At 69.2% G+C, this 8,888-nt stretch overlaps 3 protein-coding genes across 3 annotated transcripts in view; all 3 read left to right on the top strand.

The window, feature by feature from the left end:
- The window catches only part of LOC120499537 (tRNA (guanine-N(7)-)-methyltransferase-like), a gene marked incomplete at its 5' end in the record, with an annotated part of 3,341 nt that extends 2,794 nt beyond the window's left edge, over window positions 1-547 (top strand). Inside the window, one exon of the mRNA XM_039703326.1 lies at window positions 530-547. Coding sequence (XP_039559260.1) covers window positions 530-547 — 18 coding nt within the window. The remainder of the gene's footprint in view (window positions 1-529) is intronic.
- Window positions 423-1,910, top strand: LOC120499549 (putative cuticle collagen 80). The gene is made up of 2 exons (XM_039703363.1): window positions 423-863; window positions 1,494-1,910. Exons 1-2 carry the CDS (start codon window positions 597-599, stop codon window positions 1,692-1,694), a joined length of 468 nt encoding a protein of 155 aa, XP_039559297.1. The 5' UTR covers window positions 423-596; the 3' UTR covers window positions 1,695-1,910.
- Window positions 1,911-1,953: 43 nt separating this feature from the next.
- Window positions 1,954-8,405, top strand: LOC120499536 (25-hydroxyvitamin D-1 alpha hydroxylase, mitochondrial; the record flags this gene model as incomplete). Its single annotated transcript, XM_039703325.1, has 9 exons — window positions 1,954-2,162; window positions 4,332-4,473; window positions 4,903-4,909; window positions 5,133-5,336; window positions 5,958-6,115; window positions 6,185-6,387; window positions 6,886-6,967; window positions 7,056-7,328; window positions 7,401-8,405. Coding segments are annotated over 9 exons (1,392 nt in total), but the record flags the coding sequence as incomplete, so codon positions are not given.
- Between the last annotated feature and the right edge of the window lie 483 nt (window positions 8,406-8,888).

Below are 8,888 nucleotides of genomic sequence, written 5' to 3'. Positions count from 1 at the left end.
GCGGGGGGTTTGGGGGGGGCGGGGGGTTTTGGGGTGGCATTGGGGATTTTGGGGTGGCATTGGGGGATTTGGGGTGGCACTGGGGATTTTGGGGTGGCACTGGGGGGTTTGGGGTGGCACTGGGGCACAGCGGGCGCTCACACAGGGGCAGCGTGGGGCTCACTGGGGAGGTGCCCGCTGTCCCCGTGCCGGCCCTGACGCTGTCCCTGTGTCCCTCTGTCCGTCCCGCTGTCTGTCCCGCTGTCCCTCTGTCTGTCCCGCTGTCCCTCTGTCTGTCCCGCTGTCCGTCCCGCTGTCCGTCCCTGTGTCCGTCCCGCTGTCCCTCTGTCTGTCCCGCTCTCTGTCCCTCTGTCTGTCCCTGTGTCCCTGTGTCCCGCTGTCCGTCCCGCTGTCCCTCTGTCCGTCCCCGTGTCCGTCCGTGCGCGCTCCCGGCTCTGCCCTCGCGTGTGCGCGCCCTGGGGGCGGGGCCGCGGAGCAGCCCCCGCCGCGCGCTGATTGGCCGAAGAGTCCCATTATGCAAATCACCCAGCTGGAGGGCGTGGCTTAGGGCAAAGGGGCGGGGTTTCGACACCAGTTTGTCATTATGGGGCGGGGTCATGGGCGTGGCTTCTGCAGAGGGGGCGGGGCCTGCCCGGCTGCACGTGGGCGCTATAAATGCCCGGCCCGGGGCCTCCCCGCAGTCGAGGCTCGGCCCCGAGCCCCGCCGGGGCCCCCCTGGTGCCACCACCCCGAGGCTCGAGGGGACAGGAGGGACCGCGGTGCCCTGGATCGGGGGGGACACGGGACACGGATCGCTGCCCCCGGGGCTCGGGGGGTGCCGGGACCGGGGGAGCAGCGGCAGCGGGGCCGGGGTCACCCCGGGGGTGGGGGGGACACACAGGGACAGGGACAGGGCCACCCCAGCGGGGCAGTGGCACCGAGGCCCGGTCACCCCGGGGGAGGTCACGGCAGGTCCGGGAGCGCAGGGACACCGGGACCTGCCCGGCTCCGGTCCTGCCCTGCGGCACCGCGGGACCCCCGGTGACCCCCGGTGGCACCGATCCCGCCTCACCCCCGCCCGGTGCCGGTGCCAGCTCAGCACAGCGCGGGGCTGTTCGGGCCGGTGTGACCCCGCCGTGTCCCCCGTACATGACAGCCCGGTCCCGGTCCCGGTTCGGGCCGGTGTGATCCCCCCGTGTCCCCCCGCCTCCCGGTTCATGTCCGGTTCTCGGTTCGGGCCGGTCCCGGTTCAGCCCGGTGTGACCCTCCCATGTCTCCCCCGGTCCCGGTGTGACCCCCCGTGTCCCCCCCAGTCCCGGTGTGACCCCCCGTGTCCCCGCAGGCGCACGGCCGCTCCCGGTTCGGCCCGGCGTGGCGGTCCCCCCGTCGCCCGGTGCTCACGGTTCACGTGGCCGAGCCCGCGCTCGTGGCCCAGGTGCTGCGGCAGGAGGGCCCCGAGCCCCGGCGCGCCCTCAGCTGCCCCTGGGGGTGGCCCCCCCAGGGTGTGGAGGGGGGTGGGGGGGACACACAGGGACAGGGACAGGGCCACCCCAGCGGGGCAGTGGCACCGAGGCCCGGTCACCCCGGGGGAGGTCACGGCAGGTCCGGGAGCGCAGGGACACCGGGACCTGCCCGGCTCCGGTCCTGCCCTGCGGCACCGCGGGACCCCCGGTGACCCCCGGTGGCACCGATCCCGCCTCACCCCCGCCCGGTGACGGTGCCAGCTCAGCACAGCGCGGGGCTGTTCGGGCCGGTGTGACCCCGCCGTGTCCCCCGTACATGACAGCCCGGTCCCGGTCCCGGTTCGGGCCGGTGTGATCCCCCCGTGTCCCCCCGCCTCCCGGTTCATGTCCGGTTCTCGGTTCGGGCCGGTCCCGGTTCAGCCCGGTGTGACCCTCCCATGTCTCCCCCGGTCCCGGTGTGCCCCCCCCCGTGTCCCCCCCCGGTTCTCGGTTCGGGCCGGTCCCGGTGTGACCCCCCGTGTCCCCGCAGGTGCACGGCCGCTCCCGGTTCGGCCCGGTGTGGCGGGCCCGCTTCGGCCCGGTGCTCACGGTTCACGTGGCCGAGCCCGCGCTCGTGGCCCAGGTGCTGCGGCAGGAGGGCCCCGAGCCCCGGCGCGCCCTCAGCTGCCCCTGGAAGCAGCACCGGGACCTGCGGGGGGTCCCGGGGGGGCTCCTGACCCTGTGAGTGCCGGGGGGGCTCCGGGGCTGCCCGGGGGGGGCTTTGGGTTGGGCTGGGTTGGGGGTCGGGGGCTGCCTGTGGGATTTGGGGGGTCACCCAGAGCCCCCCAGGGCTCCCCAGGGCTGGGGGTGTCCGTACCCCTCGGGGCTCCCCCCCCACCCGTTCCGGGAAGGGCCCGTGGGGTGCGGGGGGGGCCCGGGGTGACTCAGGCGTGATTCAGCCCCCCCTGCCCCCCCCGGATGTGAGTAACTGCCCGGGGGGGGCCCGGCCCTGCGTGGGCCGGGGGAGGGACCCCAAACCCCCAAAGTGTCCCCAGCTGTCCCCAGCACGGGCAGCCGGGGCTCTCCCCAGTGCCCCGATCACGCCTGGCACTGCCCCGAGGGGACTGTCCCCCTGTGTCCCCTCTGTGTCCCCCTGTGTCCCACCTGCATCCCCTGTGTCCCCTGTGTCCCCAATACCCTGCCCCTCACTTCCCCCCTGTTCCCCGTGTCCCCACTCAAGTCCCCTGTCCCTCACCCTGTGTGTCCCTGACCCCACCCATGTCCTGTCCCCATGTCCCCCCGTGTCCTTGTCCCTCTCCGTGTCCCTGCCTGTCCCCACATGCTCTGTCACCTGTATCCCACGTCCCTGCATGTTTTCTGTCCCTGCCACGTCCCTGTCCTTCACCACTGTCCCCATCTCTGTCCCCCATGTCCCCGTGTCCCTGTCCCCCTCTTCCACATGTTCCTGTGTCCCCATGTCCCCTCCTGTGCCATATCCCTTGTCCCCCATGTCCCCTCCATGCCTGGTGTCACCTGTGTCCCCATGCCCTAGCCATGTCCCTTGTCCCCCCCGTGTCTCCTGCTGTGCCATGTCCCCTGTCCCCCTGTCCCTGTGACGCTGTCCCTTGTCCCCCATATCCCTGTCCTGTGCTATGTCCCATGTCCCTTATATGTTGTGCTCTGCCGTGTCCCCCAGCCATGTCCTCTTGTCCCCCATGTCCCCATCCTGTGCTATGTCCGTTGTCCCCCCGTCCCCGTTGTCCCCGTTTCCCTGACGCTGTCCTGTCCCTGTGACCCTGTCCCTGTCCCCTGACGCTGTCCCTGTCCCCCGATGCTGTCCCTGTCCCCCATGTCCCTTCTGTCTGCCCCCCCCGGATGTGAGTAACTGCCCGGGGGGGGCCCGGCCCTGCGTGGGCCGGGGGAGGGACCCCAAACCCCCAAAGTGTCCCCAGCTGTCCCCAGCACGGGCAGCCGGGGGCTCTCCCCAGTGCCCCGATCAGACCTGGCACTGCCCCGAGGGGACTGTCCCTCTGTGTCCCCCTGTGTCCCACCTGCATCCCCTGTGTCCCCTGTGTCCCCAATACCCTGCCCCTCACTTCCCCCCTGTTCCCCGTGTCCCCACTCAAGTCCCCTGTCCCTCACCCTGTGTGTCCCTGACCCCACCCAGTCCTGTCCCCATGTCCCCCCGTGTCCTTGTCCCTCTCCGTGTCCCTGCCTGTCCCCACATGCTCTGTCACCTGTATCCCACGTCCCTGCATGTTTTCTGTCCCTGCCACGTCCCTGTCCTTCACCACTGTCCCCATCTCTGTCCCCCATGTCCCCGTGTCCCTGTCCCCCTCTTCCACATGTTCCTGTGTCCCCATGTCCCCTCCTGTGCCATATCCCTTGTCCCCCATGTCCCCTCCATGCCTGGTGTCACCTGTGTCCCCATGCCCTAGCCATGTCCCCTGTCCCCCCCGTGTCTCCTGCTGTGCCATGTCCCCTGTCCCCCTGTCCCTGTGACGCTGTCCCTTGTCCCCCATATCCCTGTCCTGTGCTATGTCCCATGTCCCTTATATGTTGTGCTCTGCCGTGTCCCCCAGCCATGTCCTCTTGTCCCCCATGTCCCCATCCTGTGCTATGTCCGTTGTCCCCCCGTCCCCGTTGTCCCCGTTTCCCTGACGCTGTCCTGTCCCTGTGACCCTGTCCCTGTCCCCTGACGCTGTCCCTGTCCCCCGATGCTGTCCCTGTCCCCCATGTCCCTTCTGTCCCCCCGTCCCTGTGATGCTGTCCCTGTCCCCCTTGTCCCTGTCCTGTGATGCTGTCCCTGTCCTCTCTGTCCCCCATGTCCTCTCTGTCCCCCCGTGCCCGTGTCCCTGTCCCTGTCCCCGTTGTCTCTGTCCCCCTCGTGACGCTGTCCCGTGTCCCCAGGGAGGGCGAGGCGTGGCGGGGGTCGCGGCGGGTGCTGGCCCGGGGGCTGCTGCGCCCGGGGGCCGCCGAGGCCTTCGCGGCGCCGCTGGGGAACCTCGAAAAGGGGAGGGGGAACTCCAAAAGGGGATGGGGAACCCCAAAAGTAATGGGGAAAACCTAAAAGGGATGTGGAACCCTGAAAGTGGATGGGGCACCCCAAAGGGCTGGGACCCCCACAGGGACCCCCCATAGCACCCCATGGGCACCCCAGGTCTCCTTCCACCCCCGGGGTCTCCAATCCCCCACCAGGGCTCCCCGTGTCCCACAGGTGTCCAGGGCACCTTCTGTCCCCAGTGTCCCCCTGTCCCCAGTGTCCCCATGTCCCTCTGTCCCAATGTCCCAGTGTCCCCATGTCCCCCTGTCCCAATGTCCCCCTGTCCCCAGTGTCCTCATGTCCCAATGTCCCCCTGTCCCCGGTGTCCCCATGTCCCTCTGTCCCAATGTCCCCCTGTCCCCAGTGTCCTCATGTCCCAATGTCCCCCTGTCCCCGGTGTCCCCATGTCCCTCTGTCCCAATGTCCCCCTGTCCCCAGTGTCCCCGTATCTCCATTGTCCTCATGTCCCCATGTCCCAGTGTCCCCATGTGCCCATGGTCCCCATGTCCCCATCCCCTGTGTCTCTGGGTGTCCAGTGTCCCAATGTCCCCATGTCCCGGTGTCCCCATGTCCCCAATGTCCCCGGTGTCCCCAGTGTCCCATGTCCCCATGTCCCATTATCCCCAGTGTCCCCATGTCCCGGTGTCCCCATGTCCCCTGTCCCACAGCCATCTCCTGGGTGCTGTTCTCCTCCCGCCTGGGCTGCCTGGGGGACGTTGGGGACACCGGGGACACCGAGGCCGTGCTCCGGAGCGTGGGGGCGGTGCTGGCGCTGACGCTGGTGACAATGGCGCTGCCACGTCCCCTCCTGCGCCTCGTCCCCGCGCCCTGGGACGCCTTCTGCCACGCCTGGGACCAGCTCTTCGCCTTCGGTGAGGGACACGGGGACACGGGGACACCGTGGTGACATCCCATGGGGACATCCCACAGGGACATGGGGACACCATGGTGACCTCCCATGGGGACACCATAGGGACATCCCACAGGGACAGGGGGGACATGGGGACACCGTGGTGACCTCCCATGGGGACACCATGGGGACATCCCACAGGGACACCAGGACATTGTATGGGGACACTGGGACATCCCACAGGGATTTGGGGATGTCCCACAGCCATGGGGACATGGGGACACTCCTGCTCACCTTCAGCCAAGGGGACACAGGGACACGGGGCCATCCCAGGGGACATGGGGCCATCCCATGGGGACACCAGGACATTGTATGGGGACACTGGGACATCCCACAGGGATTTGGGGATGTCCCACAGCCATGGGGACATGGGGACACTCCTGCTCACCTTCAGCCAAGGGGACACAGGGACACGGGGCCATCCCAGGGCCGTGGTGAGGGGACAGAGGGGACATGGGGACATCCAAGGGACATCGAGACACCCTGTGGGGTCACCGGGATGTGCCATGACCATGGTGACACTGACGGGGACTCGGTGACAATGCACGGCCACGGTGGCACTGATGGCTGTCGTTGTCCCCAGCCAAGGGACACGTGGACCGGCGCGTGGCCGAGGTGGCAGCGCGGGGCCCGCTGGCCGAGGGGGACACGTGTGTCACCGACCTGCTGGCCCGGGAGCGCGTCCCTGTCGCCAGCATCTACGGGAACGTCACCGAGCTGCTGCTGGCCGGGGTGGACACGGTGAGGGGGTGACACCGGCGTGTCCCTGCCGCCACCGCGGGCCCCGCTGATGTCACCGTGTGTCCCCAGGTGGCCAGCACGCTGGCCTGGAGCCTGTACGAGCTGGCACGGAACCCGGGGGCACAGGCGGCCCTGCACCGCCAGCTGGTGGCTGCCACCGGCGGGGTCACCAGCGGTGACAGTGCCACCGCCGACGGTGCCACCGCCGCTGCCACCGCCGCCGCGCTGGGACGGCTGCCACTGCTGCGGGCTGTGGTGAAGGAGACCCTGAGGTGACGGGGACAGGGGGACAATGGGGATGGGGACAGGGGGAGAGGGGTTGGGAGAGGGGACAGGAGCACAGAGGGACACAGGGGACACAGAAATGGGGACACGGGAACGTGGGGACATGGGGACACAGGGATGGGGACACAAATGGGGACACAGGGACATGGGGGTGGGGACAGGGAGAGAGGGATTGGGAGATGGGGACAGGAACCCTGAGGGACACAGGGATGGGGACACGGGGACATGGGGATGGGGACATGGATGGGAACAGGACAGGGATGTGGATAAAGATGGGGACGGGGACAGGGATGGGACAGGATGGGTTTAGGGACAAAATGGGGACAAGGATGAGGACAAGGACGAGGATGAGGATGGAGATGAAAACCAGGACAGGACGGGGATAAGGGTGGGACAAGGAGGGGATGAAGATGAGGATGAAGGTGGGGACAGGAGGTCAGGGATGGGGACAGGAACAGGAGGTGACACCGCTGTCCCCCCTGCAGGCTGTACCCCGTCATCCCGGCCAACGCCCGCGTCATCCCTGAGTGTGACATCCGCGTTGGTGACTACCTGGTGCCACGGCAGGTGAGCGGGGGGGACAGCCTGCACCCCAGGGCTCCTGGTGTCCCCAGGGTGTCCCCAGGGTGTCCCCGCTGACCCCGTGTCCCTGCAGACCCTCATCACCCTGTGCCATTACGCCACGTCCCGCGACAGCCGCTTCTTCCCGGCGCCCGACGCCTTCCGCCCGGAGCGCTGGCTGCGCCACAGGGACAGCGGGGACACCGCTGGGGACAGCGAGGACACCGCTGCTGGGGACACTGAGGACACCCCTGGGGACACCCCTGGCCCCAAGCACCCCTTTGCCTCTCTGCCCTTCGGCCTCGGCCCGCGCAGCTGCGTCGGGCGCCGCCTGGCCGAGCTGCAGCTGCACATGGCGCTGGCACAGGTGGGTGTCCGTGTCCCCGCGGTGTCCCTGCGGTGTCCCCGCGGTGTCGCTCAGCCGTCCCTGCTCCCACAGATCCTGCTGCGCTTCGAGGTGCGGCCGGAGCCCGGCGGGGGCCGCGTGCGCCCCATGACCCGCACCCTGCTGGCCCCCGGCGCCCCCATCAGCCTGCGCTTCCTGGAGCGGTGACAGCGGGGACACGGGGACACCAGAGATTCCAGAGACATGGGGACACCGGGGACACCAGAGGTGCTGGAGTTACACAGGGACACCAGCGACAGCAGAGACTCTGGAGACAAGGAGACACTGGGGACACCAGGAACATCAGGGACACTGGGGACACTCAGGACACTGGGGACACCAGGAACATCAGGGACACTGGGGACACTCAGGACACTGGGGACACCAGAGACTCTGGAGATACAAGGGGACACCAGGGACATTGAGGACATCAGAGTCTCTGAAGACATGGAGACATCAGGGACACCACGGACACCAGAGATGCTGGGGAGACAAGGGGACACTGGTGACACTGGGGACAGTGCAGAGACCTTGACCCCAGTGGTGACTTCACCACCAGGAAGGGCACTGAGCCCAGAGGTGGCCTTGACACCGCAGTGTCCCCAGTGTCATCGGGGCCCTGGACCTCGTGGTGGCCCTGACCCTGTGGGTGACTCCAGCACTGTGGTGACCCCGGCCCAGAGGTGGCCCTGACCCCTCGGTGACATTGGCCGTGGTGGCAGGAGCCCCCTCCCCATGGCGCTCCTGGCTCCAGCAGTGTCACACGCCCTGTGCTGGCCTTGTCCCCAGGGTGTCCCCAACCCCGTGGGAACCTCAGCCTCGGTGGTGGCCGTGACGCCCTGGTGGTGGCCCTGTCCCCACAGTGTCCCCAACCCCGTGGGAACCTCAGCCTCGGTGGTGGCCGTGACACCCTGTGCTGGCCCTGTCCCCAGGGTGTCCCCAACCCCGTGGGAACCTCAGCCTCGGTGGTGGCCGTGACACCCTGGGGGTGGCCTTGTCCCCACGGTGTCCCCCAGGGGGGTTGGGGTTTATTTATTGGCCAATAAAGCGATTTTGGGATCTCCCCTCCCCCACGCCGTGATCAGCCCCTCCCCCCGTGACCCCCCCGGGTGGGGGTGGGGGGGACACGCCCCGACCTGCCCAGGTGTGCCCGGGGGTGACGTGGCCCCGCTGGGGGGGGGGCAGGGGGGGCATTGCCCCCTCCTCAAGGCTGGGGGTGCCCTGAGAGGGGGAGGGGCTCAGAGGGACCCCCGGACACCTCAGGGTGCCCGTGGGGGGGATGGGTGACCCCCCCGTGGGGTTTAACCCGGTCGGTGCCACCCTCGGTGGGGGGGGAATGTCGCAGGTGGGGGGGGCGCTGACGTCAGCGCAGGGGACTCTGGACCCTCGTGGGGACCCTGAGGCAGCCGAGCGTGGTGACCCCCCTGCCCTGCCCGCCCCTCCCCCTGCCCGGGCACCCCTCCCCCAGGTGAGCAGGGGAGGGCGAGGGGGGTCCCAGGGGCAGGAGATGGGCACGGGGCTCACCTGGGCAGTGCTGAGCTC

The sequence above is a fragment of the Passer montanus genome, unplaced genomic scaffold, assembly GCF_014805655.1.
Source record: "Passer montanus isolate IOZ18808 unplaced genomic scaffold, ASM1480565v1 scaffold162, whole genome shotgun sequence".
In the NCBI taxonomy this organism is placed as follows: Eukaryota; Metazoa; Chordata; class Aves; order Passeriformes; family Passeridae; genus Passer; species Passer montanus.
Note: the sequence above shows the minus strand (reverse complement) of the source record. Positions and strands in the feature narration are given on the sequence as shown.